General features: G+C 52.7%; 8 protein-coding genes across 8 annotated transcripts; 3 read left to right on the top strand and 5 right to left on the bottom strand.

The window, feature by feature from the left end:
- Positions 1-2,905: 2,905 nt before the first annotated feature.
- On the top strand, positions 2,906-3,670 carry V2A60_006255 (nucleobindin SSP120; the record flags this gene model as incomplete). Its single annotated transcript, XM_083257552.1, has 2 exons — positions 2,906-3,077; positions 3,183-3,670. 2 exons carry the CDS (start codon positions 2,906-2,908, stop codon positions 3,668-3,670), a joined length of 660 nt encoding a protein of 219 aa, XP_083113678.1.
- Positions 3,671-3,930: 260 nt separating this feature from the next.
- V2A60_006254 (tRNA(Phe) (4-demethylwyosine(37)-C(7)) aminocarboxypropyltransferase) lies at positions 3,931-5,094 on the bottom strand (the record flags this gene model as incomplete). Its single annotated transcript, XM_083257551.1, has 1 exon — positions 3,931-5,094. One exon carries the CDS (start codon positions 5,092-5,094, stop codon positions 3,931-3,933), a length of 1,164 nt encoding a protein of 387 aa, XP_083113677.1.
- A 311-nt stretch (positions 5,095-5,405) lies between these two features.
- V2A60_006253 (type 2A-related serine/threonine-protein phosphatase SIT4) lies at positions 5,406-6,815 on the bottom strand (the record flags this gene model as incomplete). Its single annotated transcript, XM_083257550.1, has 4 exons — positions 5,406-5,597; positions 5,652-6,081; positions 6,148-6,559; positions 6,665-6,815. 4 exons carry the CDS (start codon positions 6,813-6,815, stop codon positions 5,406-5,408), a joined length of 1,185 nt encoding a protein of 394 aa, XP_083113676.1.
- A 1,078-nt stretch (positions 6,816-7,893) lies between these two features.
- On the top strand, positions 7,894-9,423 carry V2A60_006252 (Smg-4/UPF3 family-domain-containing protein; the record flags this gene model as incomplete). Its single annotated transcript, XM_083257549.1, has 1 exon — positions 7,894-9,423. The coding sequence occupies one exon, from the start codon at positions 7,894-7,896 to the stop codon at positions 9,421-9,423; it is 1,530 nt and encodes a 509-aa protein (XP_083113675.1).
- Positions 9,424-9,903: 480 nt separating this feature from the next.
- On the bottom strand, positions 9,904-10,773 carry V2A60_006251 (uncharacterized protein; the record flags this gene model as incomplete). The annotated part of the gene is made up of 1 exon (XM_083257548.1): positions 9,904-10,773. The coding sequence occupies one exon, from the start codon at positions 10,771-10,773 to the stop codon at positions 9,904-9,906; it is 870 nt and encodes a 289-aa protein (XP_083113674.1).
- A 759-nt stretch (positions 10,774-11,532) lies between these two features.
- Positions 11,533-12,468, bottom strand: V2A60_006250 (uncharacterized protein; the record flags this gene model as incomplete). Its single annotated transcript, XM_083257547.1, has 1 exon — positions 11,533-12,468. One exon carries the CDS (start codon positions 12,466-12,468, stop codon positions 11,533-11,535), a length of 936 nt encoding a protein of 311 aa, XP_083113673.1.
- Positions 12,469-14,776: 2,308 nt separating this feature from the next.
- Positions 14,777-15,244, bottom strand: V2A60_006249 (uncharacterized protein; the record flags this gene model as incomplete). The annotated part of the gene is made up of 1 exon (XM_083257546.1): positions 14,777-15,244. The coding sequence occupies one exon, from the start codon at positions 15,242-15,244 to the stop codon at positions 14,777-14,779; it is 468 nt and encodes a 155-aa protein (XP_083113672.1).
- A 1,245-nt stretch (positions 15,245-16,489) lies between these two features.
- V2A60_006248 (ER membrane protein complex subunit 1) lies at positions 16,490-20,428 on the top strand (the record flags this gene model as incomplete). The annotated part of the gene is made up of 4 exons (XM_083257545.1): positions 16,490-16,537; positions 17,396-17,465; positions 17,517-20,329; positions 20,384-20,428. The coding sequence occupies 4 exons, from the start codon at positions 16,490-16,492 to the stop codon at positions 20,426-20,428; spliced, it is 2,976 nt and encodes a 991-aa protein (XP_083113671.1).
- Positions 20,429-20,720: the final 292 nt, after the last annotated feature.

Below are 20,720 nucleotides of genomic sequence, written 5' to 3'. Positions count from 1 at the left end.
GCATTGGCGTTCGAGATCTACTAGTTCGACTTGTCGACTGGGCTTCTAGGCGCTGTCGTCTGGTTTTTGGCACACGCACGGCCATTCGGCTCGAGTGACACTCGGCATGTCATCCCGCATGAATGCCCTATGCAAATGCAGGAACAGGATGCATGCAGGACCGGGCAATTAGCGGCATGATTTCTCGATATCCTGCCCAAACGCGTAACCGGCACAGCACGACGCCACGACGCTAACCCGACTTTACCAGTCCAACGACTTGCTAACTTCATTGGTCATTTACATCACAACTTGCTCATGACACATTCTTTTCGACTTAATTTGCCAAGATTAGGATATAGATGCCGCCGCAAAGGAATAGGCTTCGGTAGCGTGCCAACGAGCCACTTGCGTGCCCTTGTAGACGGTCAATGCGGTGCCGGTCAACCTGGAGGCGGCAAGTTGCTTGCTGAAGAAATCAGATCGGGTAGCTTGCCATCGCGCCATATGTCTTACATGAGAGCCGGCCGCTAGAAACTGAGACAGGGCGAACAATGCCCTGCTAATAGTATAATTTGGATATATTTAGGTATAGTGCATTCCGTGGAAAATACAGCGATAAATACACACTACATAGTAAGAACATTGATTGTTTGTGTTATTTCAGCTCAGCATTCCCCTTTTCGCATCTTTACATTCCCCAGTGTATTTAGCCCTCGTTGTTGGAACGCCACACTTCAACGCCGGTCAAGGCACAGCCGGTCAAGTCCGGCCGAGTCGATGCGGGGTTTAGTTCCTCCGCGTTGGAATCTGTCGGAAAACCTTTCCTTTTGCTCCGTGGGACAAGTCAGCTGGCATTGTACGTAGAACCAACACTAGCAAAGTTAAAATCGGCCCGCCTACTACTTACGTGCGGTCTAAAATAGTACAGCCATTGTGACAACTGGGCTATGAGAGCGCCTCCTTTTGCGGCCAAAGCTCAACAGAATTTCGACTGACCCCGCCAGCTTCGTCGGAAAAAAGGAAAAAAAACAGGCGACAGTAGCCAATAGTAGCGGCCAAGATTCTTGGCCTTTGCACTTTCTCTTCTGTAACGACGCCCGATGGTTCGTCGGCTATTGTTTTTTTTTTTTTTTGCTTTTCATTCGCTCATGGACTTATCATGGACTGTTGAGAGCTAAAATGAGCAATTTCATGACTAATGCAAGAGAAGTATTGTTACTTGATGCTTGCGTTGAGGCTTTCGCGCAGCCCATGATTCACCAGCCGCACTCCTCCAGGCTACCGAAATTGAAGCCTTGCTCCGTACCCACCCCATATCTATGCCTATCCCCAACACGATTAGCGGTTGCGAGAAATGGAATAAGAAGAGAGCTTGTGAGGATCAGTCGGAGGGCACGAGTCAATGACAGCCTGTATGGACGATGTTGGCCCCATCACTACCCATAAATAGTGGAAAAGAAAAGAAACATATACCTCAAGGGAGAGAGATAGGGCTTGGATGGGTCGGCGGAGAGATATTCTCCGATAGCGAACATTCAGTACCGTGCTATGCAATTATCAATCATTTGAAAGGCTGCAAGCCAAAGTGTTCTATTGCAGCCCACCAACACGGAGTTTGATCGCAAGTAAGGTACTGATATCGGGACGATCTATTAATCCCTGGAGCGCGCCAGGGGCAGCTTCTTTGACGGCTTCAGAGACAATGGGGCCGGTCCATAAAAGACGTCTCGGTTCATCCCCGCAGGAGTCAATGGACAGTTTGGGCGACAATGGGCCATGTGCTTGTCCATAAAGAGATTGTCTCGGTCCCTCCCTAGTCAGAGGCTAAAAGGGCCGAGTGTCAACCAGGGGACGGCAATAGAGCTAGTCCATAAATAGTTGCGCTCTCGCCGTCCCCGGTCATGGTGGGGGCTCCAAAGGTATGCAGATTACTTACCATACTCAGTACTGTACCAGTACTCATTAGGTAAGTATGGGTGTTGATGGTGATCACTGATCAGTGATGAATGTCATGTACGGAGTAGCCTGCATCACAACTTGAAAGGCAGAACCTCGGGAAAACAGTCAGTAGTCAGTCATCCGTCAAAGAGCCATGATTCATCAAGAACGCAAAAAAGTCACATAATAAGAGAGACCATTTTTTTTAAAGTGACCAATGTGCCAAGAGTCAAATGTAGTAATTAGTACGGAGTATCATCACTTAGTATAACAGCAGTGGCAATCGTAAGGACGCACGGGATATTACCAGCCTATCAAGGTGTCCACGTTGTTCCCCGTTTCCGTATATCGTGGCTACAACTGAGATCTGCGCCCATATAGGGTAGGACGACACACTACAGCCGGCGCGCAGACTGAAAGACAGGATGGGCATTGTAAATCTCTCGCGACTTTGAATATTGTCTTTATATTCGCGCAAAAAAAAATTTCTCCTCCTCCTTCTTTTTTTTTTCAGCCTAGATTGTGCGCCAAGCACATGTGTCGTCGTGATGTTGATGCCAGTCATCTTGCTCATAGCAACTCCAGCGCTCCTTAGTAATCACCAACCTCACTGACCACCATAGTCACACCAACATAGGCAGAGCGTGGTGGAAAGGGATGCAGCACGGCAGTGTGCAGCTCGGCCTTCCAAGGGTGCTGAATCATCAACTTTAGTCCCGACCAGGTGCAAGAAGAGATGCGATTCCAACTAGATATTGTGCATGTCAATCTAAGGTTGCTCTTCTTCCGCCTATGACGCGCCAATCTCATTGGTAGAATCGAGTAAGTAGGTACCTAGGAGGTACCCACGTATCGCGATAGCTCACACTGCTGTGCCCCTGAACCTTTTCGTAGCCAGGATCGCAACGAATCCATCCATCATTGTTCCGTACCTGCTGGCCTCCAAATTTCGCCGCCCTGCCCGAGAACTGACCAATTGGCCAGCATGCTCGCGCGCACATTAATTGCTGCCGCTTTCGTGACCGTCGCGTCCGCGCATGGCTCCCACGGCGGCGGTGCCCACGGCGATGGTGCCCACGGCGGCGGTGCCCACGGCGGCGCATACGGAGAAGAAGCGCGAACAGACTATCCCAACTGGATGACGCGACACATGGCCGGTACGCAAGCCCTTTACAAACACGCTTCTCATCGTCGGACGCGGTGCGCGCCCTGAAATAATAACAGACACACAACTGACTCGTACTCCGCTCCCGCCCACGCAGAGGAACACGGCATGGACACCTTTGACGCGCTGTCCTTCTTCACCCTTCACGATTTCGACAGCGATGGCATCTGGGAGAGGGAAGAGATGCAGCGCATGTACGGGCTCATGGACCCCAGCAACCGCGATGTCACCGACGACCGCCGCGAAGAGGCGTACCGGGAGCTCCTCAAGCAGCTCGACGCAAACAATGACGGCTTCGTCTCTCGCGACGAGTTTGCCACCTTCATCATTGACGGCAAGACGCTGCCCGACCTGGGCTTCGGGCCGGGCCACCACGGCGACGACGAGTACGAGTACGAGGTGCATCACTGGAACAAGTACCACAACGAAGATACGACCCTCGAGGACCTGACGCACCCCGAGGACATTGAGCATTTCAAGAAACACGAAGAGATGGAAGATGCCGAAGAAAAGCAAAAGGCCATGGACAAAATTTCAATCATCGAAGCGAACATACCTGCCAAATTCTTGCGCGTGCAGCAATAGCCTGCATGCTACGAGAGACATATTGGGCCGACCATGTTATAATGTTATTTCTTACATACTGCTGTTTCGGGGGGGTCAAACATAAAGGATAGATAAAGCCGGAGTCAGAGTTGATATTATTCACACAATGTGGTAGTTGGCGTTTGAGAAAGTACGCGATGAGACGAGCTGGGGCTGAAAAGGCAGCTGTCATGAGCCATGTTTCTGAGATGTAGTATAATTGTACAAGGTTCCATTGGAAGGGATATGTGGATAGACGGCTATATATGCGGTGTCGCAATGCATACATCAAAGACACAGTGCCATACACCCGGCGCAAATGTCTTGACCTGTTCGACATGAGTGACCGTCGCTCCCCGCTCTGCGTGTTGCGTTTCGTCCCACCGTCTGAATCGCTCCTCTATCTCCAGCTTGCGAGTTGCAATGTCATGCACGCCAACGTTTTCGTGCAGATGCAGCCACGTCTGCGGGGCCGTGCTTCGCTTCGCCATGTTCCACGACTCCTCCCACGTCGGCTCGCTCGTGGGCAGGAAGCCGCCGTTGATGTGCGCAATGTGTCTGGCAAGTCCCTTGCGCTGCAGCCGGAGTACCTTTTCCTGCGCGAGCTGGTTGTCCTCCAGAAACACGACAATCTGCTCGCCGCTCCCGAGCATCTCCTCCGCGGGCCGGGCAAGATCGGCCGCGTCGGAGACCACCTTGACGCTCCAGCGGTTGGCTTCCGCGCCCCGTCTCAGGCCCTCCACGCTCCAGGGGTTGATCTCCCAGCAGAGGACGCGCATCCCGAGCGCCGCGTACGAGAACACAAAGTAGCCGATCCCGCCGTACAAGTCCACGGCCCATGGCTGGTCATCACCAGAGGCTGACTTGGAGCGCTCGAACCCTAGGAGCCTGGCCTTTTCCTTGACGTTTCCGCGGCTGAACATTGTCCATCTGGGCGCCCATGTCTGATGTATACCGTTCTGCTTGGTAGAGACCCAAAATGCGCTGGCGAATTCTTCCGTCGTCGGTGCGGCGCCTTCGGTACGCGAGGGGCCGAAATCACCGTGGAGTATCCGCAGCCCTGTAGGACTGCGGAGTACATTCTCTTCGCCGGATTCATCGCTGGAGTGAAGCGGTATACCGTCGTTTATTGCCAGGTTCGTCAATGGGCTCTTGGCGACAACGGACAGCTCTTTGACCAATAGCGACCACAAGGCTGCGCGAGATTCTGCTGTACTTGCTTCCAAGGCGCTGATCCACGTAGAACTTTTGAAGCTGCCGGAAGGAAGAAGTGCCATAGGCTCGTATATTGTGAATCGTTTCGGTGCAGAAGAGAGCAGGCTTTCTCTCCAAGCTTCCGCCTCTTCGTCAGCTGGCGGCTGCTGCTCCATCAGCCATATCTTAACCGCCGCCTGTACTGGATTCTGAAGCTGCTGTTTCGGCATTTTGCGACTATCCTCTTTTCCGATATCATAGATGAAGGCTGTGTATTGATTACATTTTCAACGACAACCTTGGGCTGTGAGCGTTCATTTGATCATGCCGATGGTGGTGAATTTTCTCGGTGTGGGCGGGGGCAAATAGAGATCAGAGATGGACCCGCCAACGCCATTATGACCATCGACATGTCTAACGCACAGCACAACGGGGGAAATGGATGCGATTATTTCATTCCAAGATCATGGATATCTCAATCATATACTAGTTTACATGTATAACCTTTAGCGCGTCAATCCTCTATGTTGCGTGGTACTCATTACAGGAAATAGTCGCTTGGACCACGCCGCCCAGCGGGTACGTGTCTCAGTTCATCAGGCACAGCCGAAAAGATGCTGAACTTTGGATCCAGATCTTTGTCAACGGTCATGATGGAAGCAACATTTCCGCACCGGTAGCAGTAGTTTGGCGCGGACCAGACTGTTACTACAGACTTCTCTTCGAAGTGGTACTGTGACGGACATTAGCAAATGGCGTTTCGAAAAGGGAGTCCTCTTTAGCATACCTTATATCCTTCATTTACCAGCTGATGAGCCCGTGCAATCAGCTTCAGTCCGTTGACATGATTAAATTCTGTTGCTACTTTGTCACCAAAAAGCCACCCGGCACCTCGTGGGCTGATCGCCCATGTTTCGACATCCTCGGGATCGGACCACACCAAGTCGCAGAATGCGCCTTCATGAGGAATCTCTTGCGCACGCGCAACGACGCGAATTTGGTCTATCGTTCTGATTTCAGGACTGAGGCCACCATGGACACAGAGTACCTCCCCATCGACGATGGCAGCGAGAACGAGGAAATCAAATACATGGCAGCAAGCCTTCCACACTGAAGCGTTTCCGTATTTTTGTTGACATTCTTCGTAGAAACCGTATACCTGAGTAATCTGGCGAGACTCGTGATTACCGCGGACAAGGACTATGCGCTCGGGATATCTGCATCATGAAACGGTTAGCTCGAAGTGGTCACCGAGAGAAGAATCGTATGATGACGCCACTGACTTGGCCTTGAGACACATTAATAGTGTAAATGTTTCCAGACTGAAGTAACCTCGGTCGACGAAGTCGCCGAGAAAGATGAATCGAGTCTGCGCGTTCTGTGAAGAAGGTCCGGTGCTGTCAATATCCGCAGAACCAGCTGCGGTCTCTGTCACTGGTTCGGAATCGTCGCCTTCATCGTTGTCAGTGGCCTCGTCGTTGGGAGACTTGAGCTTTTTCAGTAGCTTCGGATTCGTGATCTCCGGAGGTTCGATATCTTGGGATGTGATAACAGCAGTTGACGTTTTCGGTGCTTGGGCGTTATTTTCCCCTGGCATGCCGCCGGCGACACGGAATAGCTCCAGTAGGTCGTAAAACTGGCCGTGGATATCGCCACAAACGGTTACCGGGGTACAGACGGGCTGAATGTTGGACTCTGAAGCCGCGGATAACGGGCAGCGCGTTAGCGGACGCGATTTAGAGCATTATCGCATCCATGTTCCTGCACAGAAAATCTGCACTGCCACTGCATAAGTCTTACCTTCCATCAATATCTCCTTGACCTTTTCGCAAAGCTCCTTCATGGCCCGCTCGGGCAGATAGTGGCACTGTTTGGCCTCCTCGAGCCACTCATCGAGTCCGGCATTGGGACCTAAATTCGCTGGGCCCGGTCGGGGTACGGTTGAAGACATGACTGAAGCTCCGGCGCCCCTCGTAGGTAATGCCAGGAGTTGGTAGCGATATTGCAACAGCAAAGGGATGACCTCGCCTTGATTGTGGGTGGGTGCTGCGTGTTGCGCAGGCGGGCCTATCTTAGCGCAGCCTCCATTCCAGGACATGCAAGTACAGACTGGGCTACTCGATTTGCGCGCGATGCAGTAGCCTCCATGACAGGAAGCACCATAAACAGCAGGTGAGAAACAATCACTACAATTCTATAATACAATCTAAAAAAGCTATAATTATTTCTTTTTATATCATAAATCTGTATGCGGTAACCGCATCGTTTCGCACTGTCTGTCTATGAACACACGTGACCGTGCTGGCCACTGAACCCTTTAGTTGCATAGTACGGTTAGAGTCAGGCGTGCCGCCGCTTGACTTATCACTTATTAGTGGAGCGTCGGCCAGAGACTCACGATTCGCCGCGTGCAACAACGACGTCCTGGTTGTTTTGTTGACCATTTCATCCGAAATGCGCCATGTCTGCGAGAGCACCCCAAGTATTGGCCCGTAGAGCGAACGGTGCGGCTAACAGTACCGGCCAAGGGAATGAGCCAGGCAAAGTATGATGCTCTCTCATCTCAAGCTCGACTCAGTCTGAGGTCTAACATGGTGTAGGGCAAGGGTGGTCGGGAAGGCGGTAATTCCAGACCGAAGAAGCGCCGTGGCCAAGGAGAGAGAAAGAATGATAGCTCAAAGGTAAGACAGCTTCGTCAGCATCTTAAATGTCCAAATTTAACTAAAACGTGCTAGGGTCGAGAAACTGAGGCACCTAGACCACCACGCCAACGGCAACAGAATGATGGTGGGAAACTCATCCTTCGCCGACTGCCTCCAGGAATGACCGAGGCTGAATGTGTGGCTATTTTGGGCGAGACGTGGTCCCTTGGAAAAGGCAAAGTCGATTGGTTTTCCTTCATTGCTGGCAAGATCTCTACCGAGTATGTTGCTGTCTTCCTCTTATTCAACAGACGCTGATTTGTTTCAAGCCCTTCTAAGCCATCACGGCCTGCAAGAGCTTACATTCATCTTATTAAAAAAGACGATATGCTAGCCTTGAGCGAGACTGTTAGAGCTGCGCCGTGGGAGGATGCCAAGAACACCTTTACCAGCACAGTACTAGTTGGGCCACCGTCCTTGGAGCTGTCGGCTTACAAGAAGGTGCCTAGCAACAAGAAGCGCACTGATACCCGCCAAGGAACGATAGACCAAGACCCCGAATTCATGGCCTTTCTTGAGGGGCTCGCCAACCCAGTGCCGCTACGCGATACTGCTGATGTGGATGATGCGGACGACCTTACCAAGGGTGAAGCCAGAGTCACAACCACGCCCTTGGTTGAGTACTTGAAGGAGAAAAAGGCCAACAAATTGAAAGACTCGAGTTCCGGCAAGAAGCGCGGCGAAGCAAAGAACAAGGGTACCAAAGAGGACGAGCCCTCTAAAAAGAAGGGTCGAGAATCGAGGGCTGAGAAATCCGAAAAAGCAGAGAAGGGCTCAAAGACGACAGTTAAGATCTTGACAAAGAAAGCTGCGACCGAGCAAGCTGCAGATGCCGCAAAGAATGCTGCTAAAGCAATCAATGCTGCTATTTCTCAAGATGCTCCTAAGAGCAGGCGCGCTGGAATTGCCACGGCCGCTCGAATTCTCCAGCGCGACCTGGGTCTAAGCCCCGGGTCTGCCCATCGTCGAGCGCGACAAGACGCGGCTAAGGCTGAGGCCAAAGCCAAAGAGGCAACTCAGGTCGAAGAAGCGCAAGATGCTGCTCAACCAGCCGAATCTTCGACGACCCACGAAGGGAAAGGTAGAACTACTGGCACGACTGGAAAACCTCAGCCGAGCAGAAGAGGCCGAGACGCTAGGAATGGAGTAAAGGGCTCTACAAGTACAGAAGCCTCATCACAACCAGCAACAACCAATCCACCAGTGATTCTGAAGAAAAAGCCAGAAGGTCAAGCAAATGCGCCAACCAGCTCAGCTAGTCCCCCGGCCGCATCAACTGGCCAGCAGAACGCAACGATGAAAACGGCTGTGGAGAGGAATCCAAAACCCACAGCGTCTAACAGCAGGGCGGGACAAGCTCAAAAGAAGCCGCAGGCAGTCACAGCAGGTGCTACGAGAGCATTTGTAAAGCATGCTGTTCACTCCCAAGGAGTCACTGAAACCGCGCTGAGGCAAGCCCTGGAGCCCTTTGGAACAATCGCCGCTATCGAGATGGACAAGCGCAAAGGATTCGCATATGTTGATTTCTCTGATCACGGTGGACTTGTCAAAGCCGTAACTGCAAGTCCTCTGGCCGTTGCACAGGGGTCAGTTCAGATTCTAGAACGAAAAGACAAGAAGCCAGCAGCGGGGAACTCCGGTCCCGTCGGGAGCACTGCAACAGCTTCTGCCGCAGCAGACAAGGACAAGGCGAAAGACGGCGAAAAAGAGGACAGGAAAGGGACAGAGACGAGACGCGGCCGCCGGGGTCGCGGGGGCAAGGGGAACAATGGCGGAGGTGCCTCCAGTGCACAAGCGGCTAACGCATCAGGCGCCAACACTACACAGAAGAATGCGTCATCGGCAACGTCGGGATGAGTCAAGGACCAACTTAACCGAAACAGACTTGTTTTATCTCGTTCCGTGTCCTGAAAGCCTGCAAAACGGCTACTTACCGTAAGGCTCGTACCAGGTACAAGTTTGATCGCGACGAAATCGTACCTTGTCGTACACGGTTTTCATGCGCCACTTGAAATGCATCTTTGCGTCACTGCCGTTCGACATGGCAGCCCGTGTCGAGAAAAGAGTGTTGCGGCGTTCAGAAAGGCAGCACGTTTTCTCACACTGAGAAGAGCACCATCGGAAACAAACTTACCGCTCAATCAGAAAAGTGAAACATCTCAGCCCTAGAAACAGCGTTCGAAGCTTCTGCGAGCAAGAGTGCATGGTCGTACGCAGGGCTGCACAGGGGAAGCCGTAAAGGGCAGTATTGATATTAGCAAACGCTAGAGAACACAAAACTAGATAACATTATCATTACAATCTTTTTGTTTTAAACCACTACTATGCAGCAACTATTTAAGAGGAGCGTGGCACCAGGTTCACCGCACCGAGTATAAAGCAAAAGAATACCCCGAGCAAGAAACCAATAGCCACAGACACCTTCTCCGATGAGGTGCGCCGCAGATAGGCAGCAGCATCGCCCAGCCAAAGCAGTTCACCATTGTCACGACGGGCTGTCTTCATACCGGGAAGCCCATCCATGCTGCGCGAATTGTGCTCAGCTTGATATTTCAGCGCAGTGTTCTTGCTGACCATGACTCCAGACCAGTAGTCGAGATGGGGGCGCTCCTCGAAGACGCACAGCTCTGTGAGCTTCTGGCTCTGGTCATGGCCCTCGCGGAGCAGCTTTTCCATGTCGACAGTTGCGTCGCCGGCTTTCTGCACGCTCGGCTTAGTGCCGATGTCGCTATCAGCGTCGTCTTCATCCGCTGCGTATATACCCTTCTTGACGCGTGGCACACCGTAGCCGCAGCTCGTCTGGACCTGCCAGATATCGCAGACGATGACGGCGCGTGCGCCGTCAAAGCGGCGGCCTCCGGAACCCTGACTGACGGAACGCACAAGGTCCTGAAACTGGGGACTGTCCCATTCAACGACGGAGGACCGGCAGAAGAGGCGGAGGATGCGCGGGGTGGGGCCGAAGCTCATGAACATGAGGCACAGGCGGCCGTTCTCGTAGCTGTGGGAGATGGTCTCGCAGCCGGACCCCATGCGGTCAATGTACGCGCAGCGGGTGGGCGAGAGCACGGCAAAGTGCGCGTCCGTGAGGCCCTTGGGCGAGACATTGATGTGCGGGCCGTGGGTGGAGGCCGAGCCCGTGAAGAAGACGGGCTGCTGGCGGACCCAGCTGGCGAGGTCGTCGGAGAGGGCGTCGTAGAGCTTCATGTCTGCCTTGCTGGTTGATGGGAAGAAGTTGGTGACGCGACGAAAACGACGGGTCTTGCCGTTCCTTTTAACGTGGCGTCGACTGGCGGCTGTTGTTTTTGGCGTCGCACGGTCTGGCAGTCCGAAATACGGCCTGTCAGCGCCGGAATGCAATGTCGCAGAAGCAACGCCTGCGAGCCTCGAGCTATTGGGCTGCTATGCACAGCGCCAATCTGAACGTCAGCTGCGGAGAAAGTACTAATATTCGCTCGAAGCGATCTCATCAAATACGAACGCCACAGGATACTGTATTGCAAGTTCCTCCTCATTCCGTCGGAGCTCCGAATTACGGCCAGGTGGGGTACATGGCAGTTCGGGTCAACGTCCCGAATGTGCATCTGCACCTCGTCGAAAGCAGGCTAGACTGCGACAGGATGCAGGCCACTGGCAGAGTGAGAAGTCCCCTCCGGTGCGTCATGCAACAACACGCATAAGAACAAGTCGTGCCAACAAGCAGGACCGGGAGACGCATGACCAGTCGAGAGCTGGATGAAAAAAGCTGCCCTTTCTGTGAGTCATTGTTGACTGAATATGCTGAATTAAGATTACTATAGCGACTTTATCCCGGACCTTTTTCCCTCCGGGCCGGGTGCAGCACCACTCCTCACCTGAAAGGAGGAAAGGGTGGTTCGTGGCCCCCGCGCATGATAAAATCCTCAACCTCCCTCTGTAACGCGTCTGTTCTCCGCGGAATCTCTCCGGGGTGCATGTAAACAGGGTTCATGGGGCCTGGGATGTCAAACGGGACGTCATACGGCATTGGCGGTATGGATGCAAGGGAGGACCTGGCGGCATCGGAGGCGGAGGCGGATGCGGCATGGAAAAAACCGGCATGCCGGTTTGGACGCCGGGTGGGACGCCGGGCAGGACGGTCTCCGGGTAGTGGACATTGGAGGGCCCCCGAGAATGAGGGTCGAATCGTTGGGCTAGCCTGTCGTGCTCGGCGCGGTACTCGCGTTTCTTCCGCGCAAGTAGCTCGGGGTCGCTGCTGCTGCGGTCACGGAGTTGATCCGAGGATAGGTGGTAGGGACTCGGTTGCCGGTCCCCGCGTCCCCGATCTGGGGGATGATGGTAGGGACTCGATTGCCGGTCCCCGTGGCCCCTATCTGAGGATAGATGGTAGGGACTCGACTGCCGGCCCCTGGGACTCCGGTCCGAGGAAAGATGGTAGGGGCTTGGCTGCCGACCCCCGCGCCCCTGATCCGGCCCTGTGCTCTCGCGCCGGCGCTCGCCTCGATTCGAGCCCGGCGGTGCCTGGTCGGCAAAGTGTACGTGTCGGTTGGGGTCGCTGCCTCTTCGGCCTGTGCCTCGCATGCCGCCCGGACTTCTCTCATGGCTATTGCTTCTCGATCTGCTGCCCCTCAGGTCCTCGCCGCTCCCGTAACTTCCTCTGGTTTGGTGCCTGAAACCCCGACGCTGCAGCTCATCCTCGAGAGACCTGGCATCGGCCTCTGCTTCTTGGCATCTTGCCTCCAGCCGGGCGCTCTTTTTGCGTTCGTTTTCCGCCTTCTCTTTCGCAGCGTCTCGTTCCTTCTCTAGGCGTTGAATTATCCTGTCCGCATGATCCGTCAACGTTTTCCACTCGGGTTTCATGATGCCAAAGCTTTTCAGTCTATTCCTCATATTGGGGACGCTGCTCTCGACGTCACTCGACATTGTGGATTCGGTTGTTGGCGTCTGGAAAGAGAGTAAGCAGACATTCGAACTAATCAATAGGTGATGATACATACAGGACTGGAGGGGGTAAATTAACGAGACAGTGGAGGATGAATAAAATGGAACAATATTTTTGCTACTGAAATGATTGAAAGAAATGATTCGGATTATCTTGGTCATTTAACCTTGCCAGTTGGCCTCGTAGGTGGCGCCTGTTTTGTACAAATCTCAATGTGCCTGTGCAACCAACCTCGTTGCAAGCGCTGCCTCGTCGAGTGTCCCCGACTAGCTTGAAGCACACACAGTGGATTGGCCCCCTTTGTGATACAAAGTAGTGCTTTTACAAGAGAAGTTGTCGGGACTCGTCCTACTCATAAGCCGGCAAGGAGCTCTTTTGTGCGCTACCTTGCTCGAGTACGTTTTGCCTCGCGGGCAGCATTGGCGTTGAGTTGTACTCGAACCTAGAAAACAAACAAGAGTGTGCCTCGAGATAAATTCTGGACATTTCAGTCATAACAACGCTCATGCCTTATTTTACACCGCCTTCTCATGGCACCGACACCATCGTCAGATGTGCAACGCGTAGCGATCAGAAGTCCCCCAACTCTGGGCAAAGGCGCCTGTAGGCTTCGAAAATCCAGGTCAGGCCGTCCGTCGCCTGTTTGCCCCGCACGGACGACATGCCTGAATGGTCTCCTGTGACACAGGCAATCTCGTGAGGCGCCTCGGGCTCCATGTGGTATGCCGTGGAAAAGCAAACACAGTGAAGATTATTGGCCCTCGAGGTCGCGGGCCAAGACGCGGGAAGGTTGCCTTCAACGGGACGGTGGACCCGGAGCGGGCGGCCACGGGCAAGAACAAAGAACCGAAAAAAAAAAGAATTAGTGTAAATTCAAGGTATTCTATGAGCTTGGAAGTACTTGTGCAATTTGTCCAAAGTTATACATGGTGGTTCCATTTTCTTTTCGGAGGTGCCAGCAAGTAATTGACGCGTGGAGACTGATGGGAACGATAACTTGGGGCCAAGTAGTCTAATAAAGCTGTTCGTTGTGATACCTGCCAGTAGCTTGACACAGATCAGCCTGATCTATCTCAGCACTGAGACTCGTGTCTGCGCATTGTCCACGTCAGTCTGCGGTGTGGCAAGACCTACAGTCACAGCATTGCTCAACGTCTCTCGTCAGAGCGAAGGGTACAAGACAAGACCATGGCATCATTACTACTTTCATTCAGTCGCAAAAAGTAGGCGAGGAATATTTTATCAAAGTAAATGGACAGACAACGTACTTTCCACAACACCCTCATGGACTGGCTCCCAGATGCGAGTAGGACCTGACTGCCGTCGGAAAACACTAGGTATTCGCGGTGCGCGCGCAATATTACACAAAGCCTGCCTTGATACAACAGTTGTACCATTTCATAAATATTCGGCAGGATGTTCGGGTGGCTTACACTGCATGTGCTGCGCATAATACGAAGCAATCTCGTGTCACAAACTGCCTTCTGGTTGCAGATGCCAACTCAGAATCACAACGAACGTGGTTTATATAAACCCCTTGCACATCGCCATCGCAGATTGGTTCATATAGTATAAATACATGCTATAATTATCGTCTAATCTACACTAATGAATCTCCAATGATACTCATATGTCGCGATCTCTTTGATTATTTCACTCTCCACTCTAGCAAGTAGCACAAAGCAAAGCGCCAAGGCAATTCAAAGAAAACGGGTAATAACATGAAACATTACGGGCAAATAAATCCGTTCCGTCGCAGAATGTCTTCATATGTGCGAATCTTTCTTTCTTGTGCATCTGCCAAATCGGACAGAGCATTCCGTCGATCTTGCATGTCAAAGAACTTGTCTTTCCAGTGCGCCACATCACGCACCAGCTCTTCTATTCTTCTGACACAACCGCCTCCACAACCACCGCATCTGTGCTGATTTATTTGCCGCAACAGCTCCTCCGCTCGTCGCTCCAAGTTCGATTTGTCGCACTTTAGGTCCTTGATTTCCTTGTCCTGGTGGCAGATGCGTATTCGCAAGGCCTCGATCTCTGCATGATGCCGCCCACAGCTTCCAGTCGTGTTCTGTAGCTCACGCCTCAGAGCCTGATTCTCGCCACTCAAGTTGGCAATCTGGCACTCGAGTTGGGGTATGACGACACTGCTCAAGCGGTGGGCCTCGGCCCGAGCAGTTTCCAAGGCCTTCTTTAGGTTGTTGGTTTCGCAGAGAAGCCCCTTGTTTGCTTTATCCAATGCTGTTTCTCTCTCCACCATACGGTTCCATGTTTCTCTGAGCACTCTTACATAGTCGTGATGGTGATGGTAGTGCGGTGGGTGGTTCGGTGGGTGGTGGTGGTGGTGTTGGTGGTGGGTGGGCGGACAGATGGCGGATCGCGACCGCTGTATCGATACATATCGCTGCCCCGATGCGGATGTCTCGATAGTGATTCGTCTCGACATATGCCGCTTCGGATCCTTATTCTTTGGCTGTACGGCCGGAGCCAGGCTGCTCTGCTGCGCTCCCAGTTTGATGAGTACGCCGGATACGAAGGACCGGCGCCGCCGTAGCAATAGCTGTCTTGGTATTTGTAGTAGTGCTCGTCGTCTTGAATGTAACGAGAGTAGCGTGGCTCGAGTGGCCTTGGAGGCAGAATATTGTATGAGCTCGAGAAGCTCAAACCAGGTGTTTCAACGCGAATTTTGGTGGAGTGGCGGTAATCGTCGTCCTGTTGAGCGTTTGAAGACTTGTAGGAGTAGAAGTAACTCATGACTTCGGAGGAGGCAAACGGAAGGACTAAGTACTTAATGTATCTTGGTTGTCTGAAGCTGAGGCTTGCTGAATTCGAGCATGCGACTACCTTGTCTATTGCAAGAGGGTAGTCTGACTGCGTACACCAAGGCTGCTGACGGGGCCGTCAACACCTTCACGAGGCCAGGTGCAAAGACAACGTGTGGGCTGGTCAAGGCAGCAGATCGAGGGCAGAGCAAGCCTCACAGGGCTGCATAGGTGACTGATAAAGATGGATGATGGGCAGGTGACCACGTCAAAAACTCGAGCTGTTCGAGAGTCAAGGTGATGAAGTAGAAAGCGTGAAGTAGCAAGTTCACAGTTGGATAGAATTGCAACGGTAGCAAAAGAAAAAGAATCAATCCTTCGAATAGTTTGGAAGAATGAACATCTATTTATATGACACTCCCTTTCGAGAAATTGAAAAAAAGCCCTCGAGATTGCCTAATGGGCCATTACGGCCGCGGCCATCGCGGCCCGCCACTACGGACGGCCAGATGATGGCTGGGCGGCGCATAAATGTAATGGGCAAAGAGAGAATCGGTAAAAGAGAGAGAAGTAATGGAACATACTTGCATCAAGAATACCCCATTGCGAATGGTATCTGCACTATAGAATGCTATGCAGGAACGGCTTGTTGAAAGCAACAAACTATAAGCACAGGTAGAGGCTTTCGTTCAGCAGCCACGTAGCTAATCAGCAATAAGATCTGACATATGCAACCGGATTTCTTGCATATGGACTGCATTTGCTAGACGTAATTTGCATCGGCGGCGCACCAGGGGCAAGTTTTTACATATTTTGCCACCACAGGAACTGTTTGCAAAGACCAGGCGGGCCGGCTGAGGCGCATGGCAAAGGTTGGGATGGCGCATGCAAGGGCCACTCGCATCATTATTGGTCATACGACTTGTTCACATCGCTTCGTCATGACCGAGACCAGGGGATGTACGGGGCTGTGTAAGATGTTGGATCGAACTGGAAATAGTCCCCAAGTAGGCTGCATATAGGCTGCCAGCCGGTGGTGCACTACAACACTCCGGGAAAGGGTACGAGCGCAAGGCTCCGGAACAAATTGCGTCGGGGTTTGATGAAGGGAAAATAGAATTTACCAACCAAAAACTATATAACCAAATCTCAGGGTGAAGTTATCCGCAGTCAGGAGGCCACCAGCCGCTTGGAGTCTGGTCAACTGACTCAAGCTGGAGTCTCTCGGCCGGGTCGCATGAGCGGCCGCGCGACCGCCCACGAGGCCGCCGTTACCGCCCTGAACGTATGCGATACAGCGCCCGGAAGCTAGGCAGCCATGGGGAGATTCCCCGAATCGTATCTTCTTTGTGCAGTTAACATCTGTAGCGCCCTCCTATGACGTACTGAGCCTATACAATTAGCGCAGGCAGCCTTGCCAGTCGGAAGGTGCTACACCCTCAGCTACGTCGCAGGAATATCTTCTTTGTCATGACTATGTGAAGTAGAAAAACGATTTATACTCCGTAGATAGTGCAGCAGTAACTAGCGCCAACGACGAAGCCTTGCACGCCTTAACGCCACAGTTGGCTGTGCCATGTAATGTAGATAAACTGCACCACATGACCACACGCACACGATGCAATATCACGGTGACCATATGCACAAAACATACAGTAAGGATAAAATGTGGCTCTTGGGAATGGAGGAAGCAAAATAGTAAGACCATAGCCTGCTTCAAAGCACGCACTGCGTAGCGACCGACTATGTCACCAGGCGACAAAGATCTATTTCGGTATTCTTCAGTTCCAAAGTAGCAGGCTCTGTGAAAAGAGAATCGAAGAAGCAGACGTTCCACTACCAGTATTTTGGTCTCAATAGTCCTCTAACAGACGGCCCTGGCCGACTGAGTAGTCCTTCAGTACTTTAGCTACGCGGTCTGGGCTGGCAGGACTACTGAACTGCAGTCCGCCCGCAAAATTGAAAACACAGCCAAAATGGTGTGACTGAATGAAAACCGGAAATTAATAGAGGAATGATATATAATTAAATTCAGGACCGAAAATTTGTTGCAAACTACGTGGACTACTTACTTATTTAACTGCATCCTCGTTGTTGGTAGCGTCTGCGATGACTAAGCTTTCTCAAGCTGGCTAATTCGCAGCTCGATGAGCTCTTGCCTCTAGGCACGTCTAGCAAGAAGACGTCGCATAATCCCCATCCGACCTTGCCGAGTATGCGGCGTCAATTCCAATCAGCGCTGCTAATAAGCCTCTCGGCACTAGCGGCAGCTATCTTCAAAGATGAAGTCGGCCACATTGATTTCCACCACTCCCTAGTGGGCATCCCGCAGCGCGATGCGACCTTCTACCACCGGCCCAAGCTCGACAGCAAAGCCAGCCTTCTCTATACCCTGAGCGATCTAGGCGTCATTGGCGCCATCAACCCGGCCAGCGGCGAGACTGTATGGCGCCATAAAATATCCGACGACTCCTCCAGCAGCGCTGGCCACCTTCGAGCCCCGGCGGACGAGGAGTGGGTAACTACCGCCCAAGGTCCCCGCGTCCAGGCGTGGAACGGCCTGACTGGCCGCAACGTCTGGGAGGCGGAATTCAAAGGAGAGGCGAGGGATGTTGAGGTCATTGAAGTGACGGATACGTCGCGCAAGGATGTGGTTGTGCTCTTTGATGAAGATGGCACAACAGTCTTGCGCCGTCTCCACGGTGGCCTGGGTACTGTGATGTGGGAGTTTCGCGAAGCGACAAAAGACGTCCCCCTCCAAGTTTCAACCGATATTGCGAGCATATATATTGTCAGTCTTCATGGATCCCCCTCATCCTACAGCGTAAAGACCACGTCGGTTGATCCTGGTACTGGCAAACGCGTGGATCAATGGACTGTTGGCGGCAAGGGTGATGTTACGGCGGCCGAAGACGTCATGTTTGTCGGCGGCAACTCCGCTGCGCCAATAATTGCTTGGAAAAGCAACGACAAACTGAGCATTCAGATCCTCGGCACCAAAACAAAGCATGATATTGCGCTGGCGTCCGACGTGGAGTTTGTGGATATTCAGGCACCTTATCTTAAGGAATCCCAAGCCCGCTTTTTGGTACATACGGCATCCAAGTCTGGAAACCGAGCCGAAGTGTTCAGTGTCGATATCAAGAATGCGCAGATCAAGAAGACGCACGAGCTGCCCCAACTGCAAGGTCGCGGTTCCTTCTCTACAAGCTGCGAAGGGGCCAACGTGTATTTCACCAGAATCACCGATGACGAAATACAGGTTCTCCCTTCTGACTCACACGAAGGCATCGCACGATGGAAGATTCAGCTTGACGGCGGCGTGAAGCCCATCCATTCTGTGTCCGAAGTCATCCACAAGTCTGGCAACGAGTATGCCGTGCGTACCGCTGTCCTTACCAAAGAACACGACTGGATTCAAATTCGTAACGGTCAAAATGACTGGGTTCGCCATGAAGGACTTAGCGGGGGCGTGGCTGCAGTTTGGGCTGAGATTCCGGAGCAGGAGAACCTCGCCAGAGTTCTTGCTGGAGAGGCCGATACCAACCCCGTCAGCGCTTATATCAACCGTGTACTACGCCACATTGACGATCTCCAACATCTTCCGGGATACCTGGCATCCATTCCCGGCAATATCCTTGCAAGCATCGCGGGAGATGAGCCTGTCTCTGGAGCCGGCAGTCTGTATGCGGACGTGTTCGGCTTCAACAAGATTGTCGTACTGGCCACCCGTCGTGGCCGCTTTTACGGTCTGGACACGGGCAACAAAGGCGCTGTGCTTTGGACAAAGGATGTTCTACCTCAGGCCGCTGGTGAGTCCCTCTCAGTCAAGGGATTTGCCGTAATCGACGATACTGGTGTAGTCGCCATGCGTGGATCTCGTGGCGAGTCTGTTCTCATACGGGCTACCGATGGCCATATTGATGAAGCCAGGCCGGCCGATTCTACCACTCCAGTCATTGTCAGCACCGCTGTAGTCGACGGCGAGGCGTCTGCTTGGCTCCTTGCGCTCGGACCTGACGGCAACCCTGTCGACGAGACCCTTGGAGGCCAACTTGCTGACCAGACTTTCCTCATCCGTGGCGACGGCGAATCCATCAAGGGGATCAAGATTGTTGCAGATGGAAAGAAGGTCAAGAAGGAGGAAATCTGGGAGCTTAAGGCTGTCAATGGCCAGCGAATTGTGGACGTGGCTACTCTACCTGCGCACGATCCCATTGCATCCATCGGTCGCGTTCTGGGCGACAGACAGGTTCAGTACAAATATCTGAATCCCAACACTGCAGTCGTCGCTTTCATCAATGACAAGACGTCTGTCTTGTCCATCAAGCTCATTGACACCATTTCCGGCCAGGTGCTTGCCGCCGAGCGTCACGACGGCGTCGATGCCGGCAAATCCGTCTCCTGCACCATGTCTGAGAACTGGTTCGCCTGCTCCTTCTTTGGGCAGTTGAAGCTTGACGATGACTCGGGCCGCTCCATTCAGGGCTACCAGATTGTCGTTTCTGACCTTTATGAGTCGGAGACGCCGAATGATCGCGGCCCGCTTGGCGACAGCGCCCACTTCTCCTCCCTCGCCCCCGTCGAGAGCCCTCTTGGTGTCTCGCTGCCCTTTGTCGCCTCACAGAGTTGGATCGTCTCCCAGCCGCTCACCAAGCTCGCCGTGACCCAGACGCGGCAGGGTATCTCCAACCGCAACATTGTCGCCTATCTCCCCGAATCATACTCCGTCGTGGCCCTGCCCCGCATTCTGCTCGACCCGCGCCGCCCCGTCGGCCGCGATCCCACGGCCAACGAAATCGAGGCCGAGGGCCTACCCCGATACATGCCCGCCATCGAGATAGACTCGCGCAACATTCTCTCTCATAATTGGGACATTCTCGGGGTTGACGGCTTCGCCGCTTCCCCCGCCGTGGTAGAGAGCACGAGCTTGCTCGTCGCATATGGCATCGATGTGTACGGTACGCGCGTCGTGCCTAGCGGCCTCTTCGATATCTTGGGCAAGGGTTTCAACAAGCTCACCCTGGTCTCCACCGTGTTGGCGCTCACTGGTGGTGTCCTGTTTGTGGCTCCGATGGTATGTAGCACTCTCGTCTTATCTTTGTGCCGGAATACTAATTGGTCTTTGCAGGTCCGTCGCAATCAAATTAACCGTAGATGGGAGGCGTTTATTTAAAGCAAGAAGTTATGTCTGACGCCTAATAAAATGGATGATTGGAGAAGGTCATAGGCGGCATGGTGTGTAGAAACCATTAGACTCAAGTTCATGCCATAGGAAAACAATTTTCAATGTAATGCATATGTATCAAGGGACATTATCATGTTCATTTCTGCAAGATGCAAACGAGTGTGAAATCAATGTGAAATAGTTAGCTCGCTCAAAGTCAAGTATGCTGTCAACTAGAAACCAAGAGCTAGCTCTGTCTGAATAACCTAACATGGGGTGTTTATGCTACCTTTGAGATGGA

The sequence above is a fragment of the Cordyceps javanica genome, chromosome 4, assembly GCF_051103115.1.
Source record: "Cordyceps javanica chromosome 4, complete sequence".
Classification (NCBI taxonomy): domain Eukaryota; kingdom Fungi; phylum Ascomycota; class Sordariomycetes; order Hypocreales; family Cordycipitaceae; genus Cordyceps; species Cordyceps javanica.
The sequence above is the reverse complement of the archived record's forward strand: the minus strand, read 5'-3'. Positions and strand labels throughout refer to the sequence as shown.